General features: G+C 41.5%; 1 protein-coding gene across 2 annotated transcripts in view; it reads left to right on the top strand.

The window, feature by feature from the left end:
* Nucleotides 1-23,632, top strand: part of MICAL2 (microtubule associated monooxygenase, calponin and LIM domain containing 2) — a 154,807-nt gene extending 131,175 nt beyond the window's left edge. For both annotated transcript variants that reach the window (XM_081198117.1, XM_081198116.1), the window contains 8 exons: nucleotides 493-590; nucleotides 1,511-2,867; nucleotides 7,885-7,979; nucleotides 12,721-12,813; nucleotides 13,885-13,978; nucleotides 17,768-17,867; nucleotides 19,562-19,631; nucleotides 21,347-23,632. In XM_081198117.1, the coding sequence (XP_081054243.1) occupies nucleotides 493-590; nucleotides 1,511-2,867; nucleotides 7,885-7,979; nucleotides 12,721-12,813; nucleotides 13,885-13,978; nucleotides 17,768-17,867; nucleotides 19,562-19,598 (1,874 nt within the window). In that variant the 3' untranslated portion in view covers nucleotides 19,599-19,631; nucleotides 21,347-23,632. The remainder of the gene's footprint in view (nucleotides 1-492; nucleotides 591-1,510; nucleotides 2,868-7,884; nucleotides 7,980-12,720; nucleotides 12,814-13,884; nucleotides 13,979-17,767; nucleotides 17,868-19,561; nucleotides 19,632-21,346) is intronic.
* The last annotated feature ends 307 nt before the right edge of the window (nucleotides 23,633-23,939 follow it).

Raw genomic sequence — 23,939 nt, 5'->3', positions numbered from 1 at the left:
TTGTAGCCTGGCTGGGGAGCAGAACGGAATGGTGGATACAGGAGAATATCATCACCATCATTTTGCTATGTCACTGTTATTGTTATTGTTGTTGTTGCTGCTGCTGCTGTTTTTCTGTGCCACCTAATTGATTAAAATGATTTTAAAAAAACAAAACAAAACACAATGCTATACTGTGGCAGGGAGCTGGATTGCGACCTTCAAGGTCCCACATGGTCTATATTGCTTGCCAGTTGGGTACCTGCAGTGCTTTTTTCTGGGGGGGGGGCGCAGGGGTATGCATACCCCTAAACATTTTGTGGATCTAAGTTTGGCCTCATTGAGGGGCAGTATTTCAATATGAGTGGGAAAATGAGAGTACTCCTAAACATTTTTTTTTAGGGCGGGGGAAGCACTGGGTACCTGTAATGTGGAAGGGTAGTTTCAGTAGCATGGACTCCATGGATCTATTCCTATGAACTCACTTTTATGGGTCCACTTTTCCCTTTGTAGATTTTCCTCTACTGTACAACAAGAAAAACGGGTCGTCTTCAAAGGATACCTCTGCCTGTGTTCAAAGTGACTTTAAGGATGAGGTCTTTCAGACGGAGGTATGAAGCAACACATTTTTAACAGTATGCTTTGTTGAAGAAGTGCAATATAATGCTACAGTATAAATACTACAGGGTATTGCTGTAAATATGTATAGTTACATATGTATAGCGTTTTTTGTTTTTTGTTGTATTTTTACAATGAGATGTATGGATGAAGTGTGGTTTGCAAACAAATAAACAAGATGTTTAGATTATAAATTATTTGTAGCTTATGCTTTCTTCAGTGGGTTAGTGCAACCATGGATGGGAGGGTCACTGTCCAGATCAGACAGAACTTGCCTCCTAGTGGTGAATAGTAGTTACACAAGCATAATGCAATACAGTCGTACCTTGGTTTTCGAACAGCTTAGTTCTCGAACATTTTGGTTCCCGAACACTGCAAACCCGGAAGTGAGTGTTCTGGTTTGCAAACTAGTTTTGGAAGCCAAATGTCCAGCGAGGATTCCATGGCTTCTGGTTGGCTGAAGGAGCTTCCTGCAGCCAATCAGAAGCTGTTCTTTGGTTTCCGAACGTTTTGGAAGTCAAACGGACTTCCGGAACGAATTCTGTCAGACTTCCAAGGTATGACTGTACAACGGCACCATCTTGTTGTTGTTTTTTAAAAATGGAAAACTTTTTTTAACCTACACTAACTGTTTGTCTGCTGGGTCTATATATATATTGCAGTGAACCCCTACAGACATCTGAATATCTAAATATCTTGACTGTCTCCCAGGGATATTTGGATAAAAGCAAGACCCTGCAGTTATGGTGTATTCCTTTTCCATTTTATTGGAATGTTTTTGTGAGGCTTTCTGGCATTTTTATGGGGGAGTGTATTTTCTCATGTAATTGTTTGAAAACACTCTCTAAATAGAAGCAAGGGTGACCTGGCTGCATTTTCCTCTAAAAATAATCATTTTATGCATTCCATACAGCTGACATCTCCTGACAAGAGTCCAGAAATTGCAAGAGGACATTTCAAGCTACGCAGCCCAGCATTTCAAAGGAAAGGAAAAGCCAGAGATAAATCCAGTGAAATTGCATCCTATGTTCCTCACTATTCACTCCACAACTGCCCTGATAGCTTTCCATTGGCACATAACAAGTCCACTTGTCACGTTGATCTGACTTCACCTCTCAGTTACCCTCAGCTTGAAGGCAAGGATTACAGAACTGAAGATGCACATTTAGGAAACTGGGTGATGAATAGTGAGCCACTGATCTCTCAGCTGTATACAAAGAATTCAGGGTTGTCCTCTGCAGACCCTGATGAGGGAGATAAGAATGCCAAAGAACAGCATGACAAACATTTGAACAAAGCTAAAAACAAGATAATGAGGAGGTTGACACTTTCAATGGAGCAGAAGCCCAGAAGACCTTTTCTGGATGATGCTGAGCTAGATATTACAAGAACGGAACATGACTGCCAAGGAATTCCAGACCAGAAGAATGCTTATTTTAACAGATATGAGAACATACCGAAACAATCCAGTTGTGGTCAATCTCAGAAGTTCTCAGATAACCATTCTCCAGTTTTGTCTCCTGGACAGACACTTTCAAAGGATGTTGGCGACTGTCCCAAAGAACACACTGCCACCCAGCCAAAATTGCCACTGAGGCTAATTGCCAAAGCTATAAAGAAATCCATCATAGAACCTCTTACTTCTCCTCCAGCAGGTTTGAAAAAGGCCCAGGACACACCTGCCAAATTTCCTTTGGAAAGCACATTTTTCAATTTCCCACAGGCCCTGGTTCACTCTGCTAGTCTCAGATGCAGCAAGAATCATGGAGACTATAACGTACAAACACAGGAGCTCAGTGTGTTGGGTGATGCAGAAAAAAGACTTGGAACGAGGAGTTCAAGTGGGTCTCATTTTTCCAGCAGTCCGAGAGAGGAATATTCATGTGTTGACAAAGGCACGTCTTTTCCTGTTTACAGTGCGCATAGCAGCCCTTCCCAGAGTCTTCATAAACCCGAACATTCCTCTTCTACCAATGCTGATGATGTGCCAACACTTCTAGAAAGGTTTACCCTTAAAGAGAACCTCTGGAAGTCTGCCAGGGATGAGTGGTGTGCTCACAATCAAAAGAACACCCGCTATTCATCTCTAAGGCACAGGAAGAAAAACGCTGATGCCGTTTTGGATGGTCCTGAACAGAGGAACAATGTGTGGAACCTATTCAGCAGCTTTAGGAATAAAGGAGATGTCAAAGTTAAAAGCCCTGTGTCACCTTGTACCATCTTTGATGTTGATGAAGTACTAAATAGTTCTTCCAAAGGAGAATACTTGGGTAAGCAAACTCCCTCCTTTAAGATTTTTATTTCCAGTTGTTGTTTTAAACAAAGTATGTATAGTGCTTTAATGCAAGATTAAATCTTTAAACAATTTGCATAAAATAGTGTAAAATCCCACCTTGGGATTTTCTGTGGGCTAATGCCAATAGGTCCCCCTGCCCACCAGGACCTTTGGCAGGTGGAACTGGGAGTTTTGTGGCAGAGAAGTGACACCAGCATTGCTCTGTAGGCAGAGCCTGGCTGAGTGGTTTTGGGCTTGGGAAAATGAAACCTCTGCCCCCTGCAACCCTCCCAGCATGGCAGATCAAGGGTGCTGGGTTTTAGCCTTCTTATGTTTAGCTTTTCCCTTACTACCTTGTTGTATACCATCCTGGAAATGTTTCACATTGTAGGATGGGAAGTGTTTCGTTTTTAAAATGTAACCTATAAGAGCAATATGGTCCAGAAGAAAACAAATCCCAGTTGCCATGGCAATGCCTTTGACAATGATTTTCCAGCTGTTTGCGATATATAGAACAAATGCATGCATTTCTGCTATCTCCATGCCCCCGCTCCTTGTTGCTGGTGGAAAGGTGAAGACTCTTGACACATGGCAGGGGCCCATGCAGTTAAGTAGTTCATATATATTACGGCTCAGAGTCAATGACATCCCCATGGCAACTGTAGTGTGATCTGGTCTTCTGCTATAGTATGTGTGCTTCTACCAGATACATTCAATGCCACTTTTTTAAAAGGAGGAGGAGAAGGGGAGGGGAGAGGCAGGGAGCAGGTGGCCTTTTTATATCATATAGTTTTATTTTGAAATGAAATAAATAAAATAAAACTCCATCAATAAACACTCACACTCTTAACAACTTAACAGTACAAAACAATCACTAGATGAGCAAATAAAGTTGCTAATTACAGTCCTTCGTATATCTGTAGTTTGCAGACAACTACAGTAAAACTAGCAGATGATCACTATATATAATATAAATAATAATTGATAGGAATATTAGGGTGCTACTCTCTACTGCTTTGTCTTTTCTCTCATGGCAATTGTACAGTCTTTACCAGGGCTTTCCCCCCCCCCCCCAGCCAGAACTTGTCAAAACTAAGTTCTGGCACCTCTCAGGTGGGCGCCATTGTTATTCTAAGAGAACAAGAGAGGTGCTCATTGTGAGTTCCAGCACCTCTTTTTCTAGAAAAATAGCACTGGTCTTTGCCAATCTGGTGCCCAGATCAGTGCTAGCCAGCACTGGCTGGGGTCAATACTGTAAGTGCTGTCCAAAACATCTTGGAGGACACAAAGTATAGTGGAATATACTGCTGCAGTTGGCTGTTTTACTCTTCATGCTTAAGCGTGGTCTCTAGAATATGAATCCTGGTACATCAGGAGGTGCTATGGTCCTACAAAACACTTCCTATCATGGGTGTAGCAAGGATTTTTGTTAGTCTTTTGTTGGGGGTGCAGAACCTTAGTTAGCTATTTATTTTTCTTGATGGGGGGGAGCTGCCCCTCCCTGCCCCCCCCGGCTATGCCCATGCTTCCTATCCTTGTAAAGCATTTTAACTATTGGATATATGAAAGGGAAGGGAGGGAGGGAGAAGGTTCTGGAGATCTCCACTTCTAGAGAGGGAAAAGGGGATCTTGATTCTGTTCCAAAGGCATATCAGGGTATCTTGAGGATTATAGCTTATTTCTTTAAATATGCTTCAGCAGGTTTGAGCACAAGGGTGTTTGGAGAAATGCCCATGTAGGCCCATCAAATTCAGTGCTTTTCAGAGTAAAAGAAGCTGATAATTAAGCAGGGTAATGATACGTGAATGCAACCGTTTTTTATATAACACACACTCCATTTGTCAAGCCTATTTTGCTGCAGTTGTTAACAAGGGGATGCTCCCGTTAACAACATGTCTTTGCGCTCATTGTTCACTTGCTCATAATTCCAGTAGTGCAATGCTGGCTTAATAGAGCCAGCTGGCCTTCAAAGCCATCCAATGAGAATTGAGTCACCGCCTTCAGCTGCACACTTGGCTTTCCATCATCTGGTCTAGCTCCACCACCCTGGGGACACGGGGGATTTGTAGCTGTCCTGGATCAGCAGAGCATCTTCAAGGGGTTGTTTCAGTTCGTTGTTTTCCCTTGATTCCAAAGATGGCAAAGGAATGGAATAGCCTTGGATATTCAGCCCATAACTCAAATTCACGAGCGCTATGAGTGCGTCTTGGCACACATAATTTCACATGCCTAGCCAATCCCAGAATGTAATCTCATAGGCTCACTGAGCTGGGAGTGTGCTGGGTTGTTTAAGCCCACATCTGTGAGGGAGGCGGAAAGAGGTTCCTCTGATTCTCAAGGTATAGTTGGAATACTGAAGGGATCCTGCCAAAGTTACTTTTAGGATGTGGGTACCACTTCAGCACATAACAGCGCTGTGGCTACATCATGGACCCATGTTATGAAGAGTCCTGCAGGGGCTCCAACACCTTAAAGGTTACATCAGGTTTTATTGAGACACAATAAGACCCTTGGTGCCATTTTCCTTTTGCCCAACTGCCCACCATTTGCCTGAGACTGCTTATGGACAATGGTGGGCTTTGCACAAAGGTCAAAATCCCCCCCCCCATGCTGCCTTCCCAAAAAAGGGTAAGGAGGTGCCTGGCTTTGGGAAGGAGGCACAAGGCTCTGGCAGGGTCCCAGAGCCCTCACATCTCCTTCCCAAGGCCCAACACCTTGCTTACTGGGCTTTGAGACAGTGCCCCCTCAGCTCAGTGCCCGGTGTGGGCATACCACTCACACAGCCCTAAATTTGCCCATCATGGACTGGGGGTTGCAGTGCGTCATCCTTCCAAACAGGAGTGTTCCAGGTCCTTTAACAAAAGAGCCTTCCCCCTCTTTACATCTTTTCTGATCAGTGAGCAACATGGCTTCTCAGTTAATGTTTTCTTCCTGCAGCTCCTTGCCTACTCCAGCACTTAGTTTTTAAACTCCTTTTGGTGTAAAATGTAGCCAGGAAGGTGAAAAGGCACAGTGAGCGATGGGTATGTGCCCACTCTTGCAAAACACAAGTACAGTGGTACCTCAGGTTACATACGCTGCAGGTTACATACGCATCAGGTTACAGACTCTGCTAACCCAGAAATAGTGCTTCAGGTTAAGAACTTTGCTTCAGGATGAGAACAGAAATCGTGCTCTGGCAGTGCAGAGGCAGCAGGAAGCCTCATTAGCCAAAGTGGTGCTTCAGGTTAGGAACAGTTTCAGGTTAAGAACGGACCTCCGGAGCGAATTAAGTACTTAACCTGAGGTACCACTGTAACCTTGCAATCATCATCTAGTAAGTAACCTGTGTGTGTCAAAGGACACTTGAAAAGAAATGTTTCGGCCCTCGGGGCAGCAGGGGATAGACTCATTTTAGTTCTAGTTATCCCCAAAATCTATAACCTTCTCTACCAACCACATTGTCCTTCCTAACAAATGTTGCATTCATGCAATGGATTATAGTAAATAGAAACATACATAGCCATATCGGGGAGGATCACTGTGTGTGTGTGTGTGTGTGTGTGTGTGTGTGTGTGTGTGTGTGTATAGATTTAAACAAAACATGTCATCCTTAATTCCCCCCCATTTTCCTCCTTCCCCCCACCCTCCCCCACAACACCCCCCCCACGACTTCCCTCAGTTCTAGTCTTTGGTTTATTTGTGAATACTGTTCTCTGCATGTTACAAAAATGTATAAATCCTTAATTTGTTTAACTAATTATTGTCAATAAAAAGTTTGTGAATATTTATTCAAAATTGGGTCAGATCACTTGTCCATGTAACTCAGTATTCCCTACACTGACTGACAGTGGCTTTCTAGGGTTACAGACAGGAGTCTCTCCCAGCCCTACCTGGAGATGCCAGGAATCGAACCCAAGACCTTCTGCCATGCAGTGCAGATGCTCTACCACTAAGCCTCACACTTTCTTAGTTACATCCTACAGTTAACCTGCTTGTGCCAAGAAGCCCTCAGTCATTTTAGGATGCATATGCTTGCCACTCACTGCCTGACCAGAGTCTAATCCAGGTGTTAATCATTAATCCTGCAGCAAGTTAAGTGTATCGCCAGATGTTCCCTGTACCTTTTCTGTTTTCTTAGAGAGGAGGAAGAAATGAATTAGCCATTTAAAAAAAATAATCATGTGGAAATTTACAGGCCTGTTAAAACACTATGGTGATGAAAAGAGAAAAAATATAATTTTGTGGCCCAAAATTGAAAGCAATTTGAATCTCTGGACACAGGTCTCAGCCTGAACTTTCAGTTTGAGTGAAATCTGTGGAAGAATGCATCATTGTGGTGTGTGTATTCATTATGTACAGCATTTACTGTTCCACACACAGTGTGATAATCTTGAGCGAGGGAGAGAAAATATATATGTGACATTTGTTTAGGCCTAATTAATGAAATATTTATGTTGCATGAGGCCGTGTGATAAAACCTCCTCGGTGAAGCCCATTTGCTTCTGATTATATTTGTGACTTTTTTTATATGACCAGACATTCTGACGCCAGCTCTTTTACACTGAGCAGATGTCACAGAGTAAAAATGGGTGCCAGATGCTACAAACCACATAAGGGTAATTTGTTTAAGAGCTGGCTCAGACTTGGTGCATTCAATTAGCCCGCATGGTGAGCCTTAGACAATCATTTAGATAACACGGCTAACTTCAGATATGCATTTTAATAACAGATCTGATTTTTTGAATGGAAGCCTGAGCCGTCGTACAATGGAAGTAGGAGTTAACTGATTCGTACATAAAACTTGATATGTTTGCAAGGGTAGCTGTGGCCAAGGACTTGCCAAGCAGTGAAGGCCTTGAACAGTTGCCAAAAGCTTAATTAATGTAATTAGCCAGTGTTCCAAATTGCTGCTAGGTATAGCCTTGCAAAGCCGCAGGCAGGTGCAGTCTCAGAAGCTATGGGGGGAAATCCACTTAAAGCCCAGGTTGAGAATACTGCCTGCGCCACTGAGCTTTCTGTTCCTCTTTCAGGTTCTGAACATTTACCTGCCAGAAAACAAATCGTTGACTATTGCTCTTCATCCACTGACAGCGAATTAGAAGGCAGGTCTTCACTGCCACGCAAGGTAACGTTTTCAATGCTTCCCTCCCCATATTGGAAGCATAAAATGAACTCTGTGATTTACTACTGAGTGTCAAGAACCAAAGGGCATTACAATAGTTCCTCTCATCCACAGAACTGGCACAAGAGGTCAGGTATTTGCCTGGAGCCCCACTTCAGACAATGGGGTCCCCAGGGAATAACCACAGCTAGCCAAAATGACAAAGGGAGGGAGAGAGAGTCTGGAAGGACAATGTAATAAATGAACAAGTGCTGGCAGCCACAGTGAAGAAATCACAGCAGCAATTGTTGTTCTTATTATTTATTAATTTACAAACCACTTAATGCCAAAATAAGACTTCCAGCCTCCGCCAATGACACTGCTGGGTTGCCAACTTCTTTGTGGTGTTGATTTTTTCAGATGTTTTTAGTGGTTCTTGTTTTTATCAGTAAGCTGCCTCATGTGCCATTAGGGGGAAAGGTGGGGCATAAATAAATATATTATTGCAAATATTAATACTGCAGAGTTTGAAGCGACTGGATGCATAAAAACTGACTCTTTTTGGAATGAAACATTGTCCAGACGCATTAGATATTATTCAAAACTTTACCTGCAGAACTTCTTCCAAAACAGAACAAAAACAGCAAAGATACATCCAAATAATCCTATATAATATCTTGTGTTGTCCAGCACAGGCTCAGTATCTTAAAAATAACTTTACCCAGGATTCCATTAGAGCCTCCATTATAGCCTGAGGCCATGTGCTCCTGGAGAGCTTCATTTAGAAGAAGAAGAAAAAGAAGAGTTTGGATTTGATATCCCGCCTTTCACTCCCTTTAAGGAGTCTCAAAGCGGCTAACATTCTCCTTTCCCTTCCTCCCCCACAACAAACACTCTGTGAGGTGAGTGGGGCTGAGAGACTTCTAAGAAGTGTAACTAGCCCAAGGTCACCCAGCAGCTGCATGTGGAGGAGCGGAGACGCGAACCCGGTTCCCCAGATTACGAGACTACCGCTCTTAACCACTACACCACACTGGCTCTCCATTTACACGCCCCTACTTCCATAGCAGGTGGCGCTGTGGTCTAAACCACCGAGCCTAGGGCTTACCGATTAGAAGGTTGGTGGTTCGAATCCCCATGACGGGGTGAGCTCCCATTGCTTGGTCCCAGCTCCTGCCAGCCTAGCAGTTCAAATGCACATCAAAGTGCAAGCAGATAAATAGGTACCACTCCAGTGGGAAGGTAAACGACGTTTCTGTGCACTGCTCTGGTTTTGCCAGAAGCGGCTTAGTCATGCTAGCCGCATGACCCAGAAAAACTGTCTGCGGACAATCATCGGCTCCCTCGGCCAGTAAAGCGAGATGAGCGCTGCAACCCCAGAGTCGTTCGCGGCTGGACTTAACTGTCAGGGGTCCTTTGCCTTTTTTACTTCCACAGAGTGCAGTGAAATGTCCCCAGAGTTAGCAATACGCATTTAGGCATTTTCCATTTCTGTGCCAATTAAATAATTATACTTAACATATGTAATAACAACAACACCATCATCAAAAGAACATAATAAAAAGCACTTCTGGGTCAGGCGGAAGGCCTCTCTAGTCTAGGGATGTGTTTCCCACAACAGCCAGCCGAATGCCTCTGAGCCCACAAGTGGAATGTGAGAGCAACAATGCTTTTCCCAATTCTGGTTTCCTGCAAACCAGTACTCAAAGGCATGCTGCCTCAAATATACATACATACATTATATATATATATATATATATATATATATATATATATATATATATATATATATATGTATGTATGTATATGTATATATGTGTGTGTGTTTTACATAACATAGTGTAAATAAATGTAAAATACTTACTTAAATATACAGATAAAATTAGAAACCAATTATGCAGAGTGGGTGGATTTCACTGTTCCCCTCTTTCAATGCTTTTGTCTGCGCAAACATTTCAACTTGGCAGATGGAACAATTCCCCCCTCTTCCCTTCTTGTGCTGTTCTGGGGGTTCTCCTGACCCCCCCAGCCCCACCTGAGCTGATTTTAGGAGTGCATGGGGCAGGAGAGGAGAGAAACCCCCACTGTGCAAGTGGGAAGTCTTTGTGCAAGGCTTCTACTGAAAGATCTCTTTAGTTGTATCCCACCAAACCACATTGCTTGTCTGGGTAGGCTTGCCGAAATGAAGTAAGTTTTCAGTGGGCATCTAAAACAGTACAGTGAGGGTGCCTGTCTGGTGACAATATAGCCAGGAGTTCAGAGCATGGTTGCTGCCACACTAAAAAACTAGTTTCTTGTAAATGAGAAATGAACATTACGTGGCACTTGCAAACGCAAATATTTTGCAGATTGTCGTGATTGAGGAGGTACGTATGAGGCAAGGCAATCCTTCAAGCAAACTGGTCCCAAGCTGTTACAAACTTAATAAACTAATAGTTTCAGTAATATGGCTTTAACGTGTATATTGGTCCATGTGGCAATGACATGTTTATTGGAGTAACAAGCAGAATAAAATTAACCAAACGTAGATTGGAAGAGTTAAAACCAGTTATCTTCCTTATTGCTGTAGGCTGGAAAATAATTAAGCCAGATAAAAATGCATGGTCCCCCAGCTGGAATTGAGGTTATAATCAAGTCAAAAAGTAGTATAAATCAAGTGATGTAAAGAGGATTGCTTCTGTGTGATTTCGTAGATACTGTTGTATTTTTCTTTTTTGGATATATTTTACTAGCAAATAAATGAAAATGATGCCAAAGTGATGAGTATGCTACACATACTGTAACTGATACTAGTGCAAGAAGTATAAAAGGATGCATTTTTGCCAAGATTCAAGATAGGCCCTGACGGCACAGGGTTTCAACTGTGCCATTGGAGAACAGTGCCTTTGAGAACAAGTTCTTTGCTGGTGATGCTAACTGGGCTGAGTTTGGAGCCAGGCATGCACTTTTAGTTCTTGCTGATATTTGCAGTGGTGTTCTATCTACGGCAATCTTTTACCAGCTGGTTTGTCTCCCACCTTTTCCACTCCATTTCCAAGCATCTCCTACACAAATATGTGTATAACGGCTGTGCTCTACCTCCACTGTCAGTGGCATATGCTGCGAGCTGCAGGTGGGCAGTGTGCACTCATGTCCAGCTTGCAGGCTTCCCACAGGCATCTGGTCGGCAACTGTGGGAACAGGATGCTGGACTGGATAGGCCATTGGCCTGATCCAGCAGGCTCGCCTTACACTTAACAAATGCCAAGAGACAATTTTGGAACCCTGAAGGGGAAAAGCAGCCAGGAGAGTGAACTTTGCTTTATATATTGTTATGGGCTTGTGGGAGGCCAGATTCCCCTAAATTCCTGAGGGCCAGATTCTCCCCATAATTCCTGGATTTAGTAGAAGTTAGAATTAATCAAGTGTTGATTAAACATTGCCAAATTTAGATATGCTAATGAGCCAAGCCAGCTCACAGAGCTAGCTGGATAGGCTATTAGCCAGGGACAAAGGCCAGTCATGGCCTATCAAGGAAACCATCAGAGGGCAAGACTGCCAGTCTGCGTGCTTCTTTGCTGGGTGCTAATGGGCAGATACAAAGGCTAGGTCGGGCATAGGCAAACTCGGCCCTCTAGATGTTTGGGGACTACAACTCCCATCATCCCTAGCTAACAGGACCAGTGACAGAGATGATGGGACTTGTAGTCTCAAAACATCTGGAGGTCCGAGTTTGCCTATGCCTGGGCTAGGTTTATGGTTTCAGCTTTGAATGATGTAGGTTGTGGGGAGGTCCTTGGAGTCAATTAGCAGCAAGAAGGAGAAAGAGAGGCAGAACTCCATATGAGCTGAGGATAACGGGTTAGAACTAAGAGACACAGAAGATGGCTTATTGCTGTCCTTTGAATCCAATGCTATCCTTAAGGTAGAAGCCAAACGCTCACAGGATGTGAATGTTCTGCAATCCCTCCATCTAGATGTGGGTTGTATATAAAACCATATATCATAAAGACACCACAGTCTCTGCTGTGCCTAATTCCTGAAGGACACACAAACCCTGGGTAAGTGCCTGGACCCCTGGAATCTCACAACACTCAGATATAGAGATAGTGTGCAACAATATGTAAAGGGATAGATACATGAAAAGAAACATGTTTGGCAAAATCATGCCTCTGTGTGTTTTGGAAAACTCTATAAAGTTATAAGCAGTCTGGTTATTAAATTGCAAATAGTCTTTGACCTTCAGTTTGAAAGCTCTTCATGCTCTATTTACTGTTTCACATGGTTTTTCCCACAATTATCCCACTTTCAAAATAGGTATTGCTCTATCTACATCTCGTTCTTGGTGAGCGTCTCCATGCATGGCAAACTATCATCTCATAAACCTAGTAGGCCAAACTGTCATCTGAATCCTGGCTGCTTTTCTCATCAAAATATATGCTCCTCTTCTTCCGCAATGGACTGACTTATTAGCATTTTGCAGATATAGCAAGTAGGTCAAGATTTGAGTGGCAACTTTGCACTCCCTAGAGTTACTTTTTAGTCACCAAGATAATTTGTCTTGGTCTTACAGATGTGCAGTTTCATCTTCATTGATGGAACATTATTGACAGAAAATGCTAATGCCTAGCTAAGATTGCAGTAAGGTCCCTATTGATGAGGACAAATGGCTCAGAATGTGCCTGGCCAACACAGTCAAAAACTACTTAACATCCACATTAAAAGAAAAGTCTATGAAAAGCTGTGGCTAAGTACAAAGTATTGATTACCTCTCTCTTTTTTGTAGACAAAAAGAACTCTGAGAAGAAACAGAAAGTTGGAAAAGGAAACAAAGCAACTGGTTAAACAAGAGGAACTAAAGAGGCTCCATAAAGCACAGGTCATTAGGAGTTCCTTTCGATAGAACCATTTTTTGTGATGGTACTCACTGGTATAGTGTATTTACTGCCCATTGCACTCATTTTGTTTTGGCACCTGTGGCATTTTTATCAACATATGAGTACTGGCACCTCATTTTTATTTTACAAAAAAGAAGCACTGCATAAAACTGGCAGCCAAACCAAATGCATTTCGTGGTGGCTGGTTGGTAAATTTAAGAACTTGTGGGAGAAACCAAAATAGCATTGCCTGAGGCGGATACACAGCCCACAGTCCTCTCTGACTCCCATTCCCCTTTATGTGCCTCCATACAGTCATCTATGTTCTTTGTTTTCACCCGTATAACTCATGGTGGTTACAGCCACATATTCTTTTAACTATTGGAAACTGTGATTTTCTAATATGCAGCCCCTGTCTCTCTTGAGCTGGTGTGGCGAATGAGCATGTTGTATTTCCCAGATTAAGTAGAAGTTTACCAGCTATCATAGCTACATATATAGTGCCCCCAAAATACTTACGCAGGGTGGAATCTGGTAATACTGCCAGTCTGGGACAATGCAGGTGTATTTATAAGATCCCAAATCCTTTCCTGCCATTCCTTTTTCTCCCTGGCATCAGATGGGCGGGGTATAAACAAACAAACAAATATTATTTTGTTTGTTTGTTTTCATATGCCAGAGCCATTCAGATAAATTCACTTGCCTGTATTTAAAAGGAATATTTGTTAGGTGATTAAGATGATGTTGGGGAAATGGCAGTGATGCCTAGAGCTCAGTGACCAACATGTGTTGGATACTGTATGTTGTGAACTACCCTGTGATCGCCAGATGAAGGGCAGTATACAAATTTAATAAATAATAATAATAATAATAATGCTGAAGCTCCAAAGCAAAGTGCCCAATACTTCCAGTTTACCATTTCTTGGATGGGACAGTCAGTCACTGCCTGTGACTTTCATATGCCCAATCAGAGTAGAAAACACTGACTCAGACAGACCAATATGGTAGCTTCATATTGGTAAGTACTCCTTTGGCAAATTTGTTGCTTGAAACATATGTATGAATCTGTCCAGGCTATCCAGCGACTACTGGAAGAAGTGGAGGAGAAGCAGCGAGCTCTGGAGGTGTATGGTGTTCAGCTCGAGAGGGAACTACGAGGAGAATCAGGTAAACAGAGCAGTAAATCTGAGGCTATCCGAAGAATATGCTAGCTTTCCTGGTGATTGTGTAGCACCCTGCTTGTGGTTAACGCTTAGCTGGAATGAAATATTCAACGCAGCAATAGAGAAATTAAAATAATTATTTATTTGTCAGACAAATAAATGAGAGGCACAGTGGTATATGGTTACCAAGCTCTGGCCTGGCCTCCTGCCATTATGGCCAGCACTTATATCCCCTTAATCCAGCCCCCTTTGCTCCTCCTTTGGCTGCCTCTGTCCAATCAGCCTGGTTGGATTTCCTATTGGCTGATTGCTATATCCAATCCTAAAAGATACACCCATATCCTCCTGTCCTTATAAGGAACACAAAGAGCTATATATTGTTACATCTATAAATGACAAATAAGCAGTAATATATCTTACATGTGTCTCAACAAGGAATCTTAATTACCAGCTCACCTCTTGCCCTCCTTGCCCTATTGCCTTCTAAAACAAATGGTTAATCTTAAATTTTTATCTTAAACATATGTCAAGGATCTTGAGTTTCACATCAACATTGAAAGATCTCCTTCATTTGAAGGTTTCTAAACAAATGCCTGACAGCCATATATCAGGACAGCTTGGATGGCGTCTCTTTGTCTAGCAAGAGGGCTGGGCTGGTGTCTGACTTAATTCCAGGATAAATACAACTCTTTACAACTATATGAAATAAGAATCTAGCATTTCTAAATCCTTTGCATAATTATATTTAAGACAATATATTTAATACACAACACAGGTAGCCTCTTAAAAGGAATAAGGTCTTTGTAAAGTAGAAAAGGGAACTCAGTATAAAACAGTTTCAGAAGAAACCTCTTTAGTTTACATCTTCCCCCCCCCTTCTCCAGCCAGTTGCTTTGTTTCCATTAGCTCTTCCCAACATTTATTGCCCTCAAACTCTCTCAGTTCAGCTTTAAAAAGACTTCCCAAAATTTCTGCCAGCTAGATGCTTCTCCATTTGGCCTTTAACCTTAGAAAGAAGATCTGGCTCATTTTTCTGGGAGGCACATTGGCATTATTTTACTATTTACTCATTCCTAATTATATTTATCTCTGCCTTTGTTATCTTCTGTAACATGTAGGGTCAGTGTCCTTACTCAGTCTGTAATTTCAGCTTTTACGACTTTGAGAATTGTCTTCTGCTATCAATCAAAAGGGGCCCCTTGTCTAGGAGGAAAAACATTGCCAGTGTTTTCTTAAGCAGCTAGCCTTCTTGCCTGGCATGAAACTTTTGAAAATCTAAGCTCTCTCTTTAATATACAAGTCCTGATCAAACATTAATAAAATGCAGGCTTATGCCTGATGCCTCAATTGTACATCTGGTTTTGAAAATTTCATGGAATTTAGCTTTCTATTCAGTTTGCAACTTCTGGTATAGATCTGATGGGCAAAGTATGGAGCTGGGGTTGAGGAAACTGTTGTTAAAACATTTCCCTGGAAGCTATAGTCTGATGCATGTGACTGCAAGCTGACCCTGATCACAGAGTTGAATTTTCAGCCTGCAATGAGGTGAAATGTTTAACATTCAAGAGCAGCCTGGCCACAAGAGGGAGATCCTCAGACAATTTCTTTGATTTCAGTTTGCTCAGCTCAGATTTTCTTTTGTGAGTTAGCCCTTAGTATAAAACTCATGCATTATCTATGATAACAAATGTATAAGAGCACAGATTTTGGTTACAGTGTTTTATTTAATCCTGGAAACAGAATCTTCATTCCCCCCCCCCTTCTTCTACTGCTTCTGCTTGCTTGTTGTCTTGTTATTGTTCAGGCAGACCCTCTTTGTTCCATTGTTAACATTTATGTTGTGCTGGTGTTCTCTCATTTCAATGCAGTCTTCAAAATAACACTTAAGGGAGCAATTCCGCCCAGCCCCCCACATTCCCTACCACCCTGCTCTCCCCACCTGAGAATCAATGGCAACAAGCACTCCTTGCACACAATGGCAACAGAAAAACAGAGCACTGGTCTATTGGCACCTGACATAGGAGCCAACTCCTAGAGGCCGAGGTCCCTTTGGAAACTCCCCAATAAAATGTTTGACAGGGCATTGCCATTCAAATGCTGTGCGTGCACCACATCATGTGATCGATTATGCACGGTGGGACTTACCTGCCCCCTCCCCAATATTTTATTCAAGATGGCACCCGAAGACTCCTGGTCCACCAAATGTCATTGCCATGCGCTTTGTGTGTGTGTTCACTAGGGCAAATGGGGCACTACCCCACTAACCTCAGCCTGGATCCACTTGCCTGGATTTTACAGCCAGTTGAGTCACACTGGCTGTCATCCTCATCCTCCTGTATTTCAGTATTGCCCTTGTAGAGGATGAACTCTGCCCTTCACTGGGTCTTGCTCCTCTACTGCTGAGCTTCCTGCCTTCTGCCCTACCAGCCCCAATGGACACCAGCCATGACCAGTGTGTGGGGGCAGGGGGAAAAGAAACTGCTTGCCACACAGAGGGGCCATGTGGTAAGGGATGGAGTAACTGTATGCAGATAGCATCACATTCAAATCAACATTAAATATCTCAATGTCCACTGGAGCTCAATAGTAGACAATTAATTACTTTGCTTCAGAAATGTCATGCTCTCACCTACTTGGTGTGTCTGGAGAAACTGCAGCTCCCGTTTCCTTTCCTGATCCATTGTAATTTAATTCCTTTTATTAAGGTTGGGCCCCCTCCTATTTATATTGATTGGTAGACAACTACAGAGGGAGCTGTTTTTGGGCAGTTTGTGATTATTCCTCATCTGTAAGTCTCCCGTGCACAATTTTTTCATAGGCTCTGCAAACCACTCAGGAACCCTATTAATTTTGTGGGGTTGCTTATTTATATTTATGTTGTCAAATGGGCAGTTCCAGCTGTTACATTGCCATTCACTCACTCTTTTAAAAATAATGTGCATTATTGCTTTAATGAATGACCAGCCCTTATTAGGTTAAGCTGTATTTAAGCAGGGCTGTGCTTATGGAGTTCAGGCGATTTAATAGGCATTATTACGGTAATTAGAAAATCATCACAGTTAAGCAATACTATCGAGCTGCAAAAGGTTCTGAATAACTGAATTTAGAGACAGGCCTGCAAACACTAGTCTTCCGTGACATTAATGCATCTCCCCTCTAATAATTGCGAGAGTGTGGAATGAAAGGCTCTTTTGTTGGTGGGAGTTTATTCATTAGCTACTGGACTGAATAAGAAGAGAACATGTGTCGGGGCCAAACAAAGTGCTCCAAAGGCTGATGAGCAAAATGAAGCTTTGAGGATCTCACAATTAGGGCAGCAACAATTCATGCATTAGAAGAATCAGAAATAATCTCAGTCCTATGACTAATGGGGACTCTTACTGGAAAACAGACCAGGTTGAGGGTGATCTGTACCTAAGCTTGTTTCATTTTTATTTTATTTATCATTATTCTGTTTGCCTTCCAAACATCTGGGCAGTGGTTTAGGGGCATGCCCACTGAGCTTCAGAAGTGCTATTGTATCAACTGCTCCAAGACTGCTCCTGACCCTTTGTGGGATTTCCCAGTCTGTGGGTCCACTCTCTACTGCATTAACCATTTTTTGGTTACCGGTACATATTTTAGCTGACAGTTTAGCAATTTTTCATTGTAGTGTTTGGTGCTTGTGTAATCCATTTTATTTTTTATTTTTTAATCGGTCTCTGCAGAATGTGATTTTTGGGGGGACATGGCAGTGTTATCACGGGGAGGAAAACCAGATATTGCAAATTTATTTTTTTAATATCTTAAACAGATTCAAGCACACAAGATGAAACTCAGCTGTTACATGAATGGTTTGAGCTGGTATTGGAGAAGAATAAATTAATGCGCTATGAATCTGAACTGCTGATCATGTAAGTAAGAACTCACTGTTTGCCATTAGTAGCGAAAATATCAGAGATGGGGAGAATATTCGCTTGTTCGAGGCAGAGGATATTCTTCCTGATGCATGCAGATGCCCATTATTGAACTAAATTGCTGCATTACGCCTTGCATAGCATATCGCCATTAAAGTACAGAGATAGAGTACTGCTCCTTCTTACATTATTGGCATTTGCAGGTGGAAGTGTTTTACAATAAATGAGCGCAAAAGCTACTATTGGTTTTAAACATATATTTACTGTTGAGCTAAAGAACTGTTAGCAATGGAGAATATGTTTTCCTGTGATGAATCCTTATGGGCCTTTAGGCACTTCATCCTCTGGAAATTTGTAAAAGTGCCAGATTATCGCCTTGGAAGAAAAAGACTCCCACCTGCGCACAATTTGTCACAACTTGAGGATGTGCAGATGTATCATTTTGAGCATGGGGAAAACAGTTTCACTGCTCAGTAACCATTTCTTTATATCCAACGCTTCAAAGGCTACTCAGGGCGGGTAACAATGATATTAAAACAACCCAAAATAAAATATAGTAAAAGAAATAAGCATCTAATAAAACAGCCAACAGCAACAAGAGATAATCAGCAGTAAATTCAATTATAACCATTAAATATTAACTATATTTAACCTAGCTAGGATTTAAGTTGGGGGGGGGCAGGACACTCACCTGCCATCATCCTCTGTCTGGCTCTGTCTAGCAGATTTGGAATGAAATGTTTCAACAACGGTTGTTTTAAATTACCTTCTTTTGACCCCAAGTGCTCAGAAACACCTGTCAAAAATCTTTCTACAATTTCTACTTTTAGTAAAAAAAATTTATTATTTACTTGATTTAGGAGGGGGCAGCTGACCCCCTGACTATGGCCATGCATACATGCCTGAGCAAAATAGGTGGCTCCTATACTGGAGCTGCAATTCTAATAAGTTTTGGTGCCATGCACACCTCTTGGAAAAAGGCATTTGAATTCCAGGTGCCACCACAGAGAAGGCCCTAGCTTGTGTCAGCACCCAATGTGGTGGGACAATGACACAAACCTCTCCCTAGAACAGTGGACAATACATTTGTACATATTTATTTTACATTTTTATCCCACCCTTCTTTCAGGATATATAGGACCATTTCATTTTCTCTTCACAACAATCCCACAATTAGGCTGAGAGGTGGAGACTGGCCCAAAGTTAATCAGTAAGCTTCTGGGATGATTAACAACTTCAAACACTGCATTGCACTGACCCTAGGGAAGGGCCTTAGCTCAGCTGCTTTGTATGCAAATGGTCACTGATTCAATCTTTGGCATTTCCAGGTAGGGCTCGGAATGTCTCCTGCCTAAAACCCTGGAAAGCCACTGCCGGTCAGTGCATACAATACTGAGCTGGATAGATCAATTGGCCTGACTCAGAGTAGGGTGATTTCCTGTGCTGCCCTACATAATGCGTGGAGCAGCCTTTTACTTTCAGTCGTAGATTGTTACCTTTCCTGCCATTGGTCTGATATTTATATTTCGGTGGTGGTAGTGATTCAGAAGAGAATGGAAGGCACTTGGCCACATGGACCTAGTTCGCCCAGCTCTTAATCGTGCTGAAAAGGGCAAATGCTTTGATACCACCTGTTCGATAATATTAATGTTAAAGACTGATAGCTGAGCCTCTGTTATTCTCATGCCCAGAGCCAAAGAGCTGGAATTCGAGGATCATCAGAACTAACTGGAGAAGAGAGAGGGAGAAATGACCTTGATGGTAAGCAAAGTACTGAAGCTAACTGCATTGCAAGAGAAAGTTGCAAGATATTTTTGCCTACTGAGTCAATTGAGTTTTAGATGCACATGTCCCTTAAGAATGTTTGGGCATGTTAAGAGAGACATGCCATGTACAATCCCTACGATAGCCAGAGTTATTTTATTTATTTCTCACTCACTATTGAAGCCCAGGAAGGGGATTTCTTTTTCTAAATTCTCCTAAATTTAGAAAGCAGTTTGAAAGTTGTATTCGGGTCCTGCTGAAAAATAAACAGACCACAAGAGTGCAACTACTGAACTATGATTTAAAAAATAAAATAAGTGGATGGATTTAAGAGCAGAGAAGGGCAAGTGACCAGCAGAAAGGAGGGTCTCTTCTGCCACCAAATAATTCCAATAGAGGTTCGGAGGATACAGTCACCTCTGGTTTACAGGCACAATCTTAAATGAATGCTGCAGAGTCAAACTCTGCGCACACCCCATACATTTAAAATACATCCACACACACCTAAGAACTCTCACAGAGGAGATGATGAAGAATTCTATTACAGTGGTACCTCAGGTTACAAACACCTTGGGTTACAAACACTTCGGGTTACAGACTCTGCTAACCTGGAAGTACCTCAGGTTAAGAGAACTTTACCTCAGGATGAGAACAGAAATTGCGCGGCAGCGGGAGGCCTCATTAGCTAAAGTAGTACCTCAGGTTAAGAACGGTTTCAGGTTAAGAACGGACCACTGGAATGAATTAAGTTCATAACCAGAGGTACCACTGTACTTGGATCTTGCCCATCTGACTAGGTAGCCTCAGCCACTGAGCAGTTTCCAACAGATATGACAACATAAGCAAACATTAAACATTTAAAACTTCCCTATACAGGGCTGCCTTCAAATGTCTTCTAAAAGTTGTATAGTTGTTCATCTCCTTGACAACTGATGGGAGCACAGACCCTCTGCCTGGTTCCCTCTAACTCCATTTCTCACAGTGAAGAAACCACCAGCACTCTTAACAAACTATAGCTCCCAAGAATCTGGGAGGGAGGGCTTTAAAATGTATGTTGTGTACACAGACATAATTCAAGGTTTCTGTGTCAATTATGATTTTTTCTGAATAATCAAAAGATGAAGCTTCCGATACTTAAGTTGTTTTGTTTACTAAAAGGGGGATAGACTAGAAAAGACTGAATATATCTGAAATTTCTACTCAGAAGAACTGAATTTCAGATAGCCAGTGATCTGTGCACTGGAGGAAAGGCCCCATTTGGTCATTCTTACATTACATTATGTGGAAGGTTTTGGGGATTTGAATGCTAATTTGCATATACAATATGAAGCTGGAGTTATAAATGAATATAAGATTCATTCCCTGTAGTTAAAATTTTATTTATTCTTAACAGACTGACATATCTTCTTGCCAGCTTCGAAGAACTGTAAAATTAGCTGAACACATTCCACCACCCCATACAAAGAAAATTTCTTTTGAGTCCAAAGCAACTCCCTAAAGCAGTTTATGATATATCATTGGAGACTCTGAATAGAAAAGATTACCCTAAAATAAAATAAAAAACACATCTCCTGACCAAGGCCTTGAGTATGTTGAATGCTGCTATTTGAATCCCAGCAGGGCCACCTCTATCCTTTAGCAAAATGAAGCAATTTCCTCAGGTGATTTTTCTTTATTTACCTACTGATTTATTACATATTCTTCACCCTAAGGTTCCAGGACAGAATGCTGGGAGTGGCCATATTCATCGCCCACCTTGCCAGCCCATGCAACCATCCAGCTGCAGCCACACCCCACCTGACAGAGATGGATTTAGGAGTTGTGACCAGTGGAAGAAAAAGATGAAAAGCAGCACTTGGGGAGTTTTAGAAAGGGAATACAAATTCTGAATATTGTACACACTGGCACCAGGCAAATATTTTCCTTTCCCGCATAGTGACAACCAGCACTGCAAGATCATGTTTAAAATGTCGTTGAAGAGGAAAGCCCTGCATGCTATGACCACCAAGAGAAGAATGGTGTTCTCCTTACAAGTTCTAAAAATAGCTCTTCATTCACATCAACATATGCAAAACGAATAAATGAGTTCTATGCCTGTCTTGTCTGATACGCATCCATTGCAGAAATTGATGCTCAAAGGGTTTGTTTTTCACTTCCTGGAATTTAAATTCCGAGTGCTCTTGAAAGTCACAGAACTATAGTATTGATTTAGTTGAAAGCAAAACTAAGATTGTATCATTTTTCATTCACCTGTCTGTATTTGTGATTGTTCCTTCTGCATGCTTTACTTCATGAATATGTCACAAAGCAAAGTGTTACAATTTTTAAAACAAACATCACCCGTATAGCAACACATTAACCTTAAGCAGCATTTCTTGTAGTGGAAGAAGATACTCTTTAAATTACAGATTATATGTGTACATTGTAAGCAGCAGAAAAAGTGTTAGTGCATTTTTTAAGCAATACAATTCACAATATGTGTGTACAGAATAGAAGGGACTGTGTCTACTAAATAAGATTTAATACTGCACAGTGGCAAATATTTGCAATTTGTGCTGCTGAGTTATCAAAGGGATCATCCCAAACAAAATGTAGAGGGATCAAGTGAAACTTCGACAGCTTCTAACCAAAGATGGTGATGGAATACACTGGCAGAAATATACAGTATTGCAGTGGATTTTACATGGTGCTTTCACACCATGACTTGTACCACTTTGTGATCTTTAGTTTTGTGTAAAAGTCAATCTCAACACAAAGATGGGTCACCTTCTTGTAATGACTGTATTCACTAGAAAATTGGGGGGGGGAATGTTTTTGTTGCTGCTGAAGATATATCAAGATGATATATTCCAAATGAATGCTTTGACAAATCACCAGTAAAATCAGTGGAAGGTTCTGCACACTGAACTGTTCAGAGGATTGCAGCCCAGCTGGAAAAAACGATGCCTCGCATTACGGTTATCGCTTTATTTGAATACTGTTTGTCATAGCTGATTTTTAAAACTTGTAGAAAAATTCAGAATGGGCCTCAACACAAAGATGTGTCCAGAACTCAGGGATTACCGGTATTTCTGAATTATTTTTTTAATTCTAACTGGAAAGACTAAACTATGACTTAGCTTTGTAAGAGGTGCTTAATACTACTGCTGCATTTGGCTGGACAATAGTTTACACACAGCATACACATAAAAGTGTGAAGTGAGTGAAACTCCAGAACCTGGTTGAAAGATAAAGAATAAAATGGATTCTGTTACAATGCATAACTTAATTTTATAAAATATAGCTTATTTAAGGCCCATGGTGTGAGCCCTACCATAAGCACTCTCCCTTCAGCGCAAAAGAGCAAGAATTAACATTTATTTTACTTTAGAACAAACTGTGGTTTCCCATTACATATGAACTCGGGGAACTGTGATTTGTCATGACCAAATATAGTTAACAAACCAGAGTATCAAACCATGGTTTGATCCAGATTTATTTTTCACTAGAACCAAAGACAGTCTTCTGAGTTCACATCCAATGTTAGAACTGCCTTTTATTCTAAAGTGAAAGCTTTTATTCTTCTCACAGCTGCAAGAGGAGATGATAGAAAGAGAACTATTACGAAAAATACAGAATATAGGAATGTCTTGGAAGGTGGTAGGAAAAAAGGATGGGGTCTCTTCAGTATTTATGTATTTATTGCATCATGTGGTGTTTACATAAAATTGTAACTTGTAAACATATTATCGTTTGGGGTTTACTCTTCTGCTTTGGTCAGTAACTGAAATTCAAATCATGAATAATGTTTTGTCAAAGCCGCTTTTACTGTATAAGGCGGAATGATACCGGTTCCTTTTTTTAAAATAGATGTACAGTATCTGAATTTCTCATTTGCACGTATGTGTACTGTGAGTTGCACATCATCATTGTAATATAAGCTACTCTCTGTTTAGTGTTCAAATGTACTTAAGTGTCTTATTTGGATTATTAAAAAACTTACTGGTGACATGACAAAATGCTATAAGTACAAGCCAGATTCATTTTTAACCAAAGCTCCTTAAAGCTTCTGAACCATAAACTTTTCTGTCACAGAATGTTGAATTATTGGAAATATTTAATGGAATTACAGGTGACTGTTCAGTTGCACAAAGGCCTGGCTCCTAAATTAAAAAACAAAAACAAAACCATAGAATCATAGAATTGGAATAGACCACAAGGGCCATCGAGTCCAACCCCCTGCCAAGCAGAAAACCCTGCACATGAACACCAGAATTACTGAGTTGTTTCACACACCTGGTTGGTTTGTGCAAAACCCTTTTTTAC

The sequence above is a fragment of the Podarcis bocagei genome (genome assembly GCF_964188305.1).
Source record: "Podarcis bocagei genome assembly, chromosome: 1".
NCBI classification, from domain to species: Eukaryota; Metazoa; Chordata; class Lepidosauria; order Squamata; family Lacertidae; genus Podarcis; species Podarcis bocagei.
This window is presented reverse-complemented; position numbering and strand designations above follow the sequence as displayed.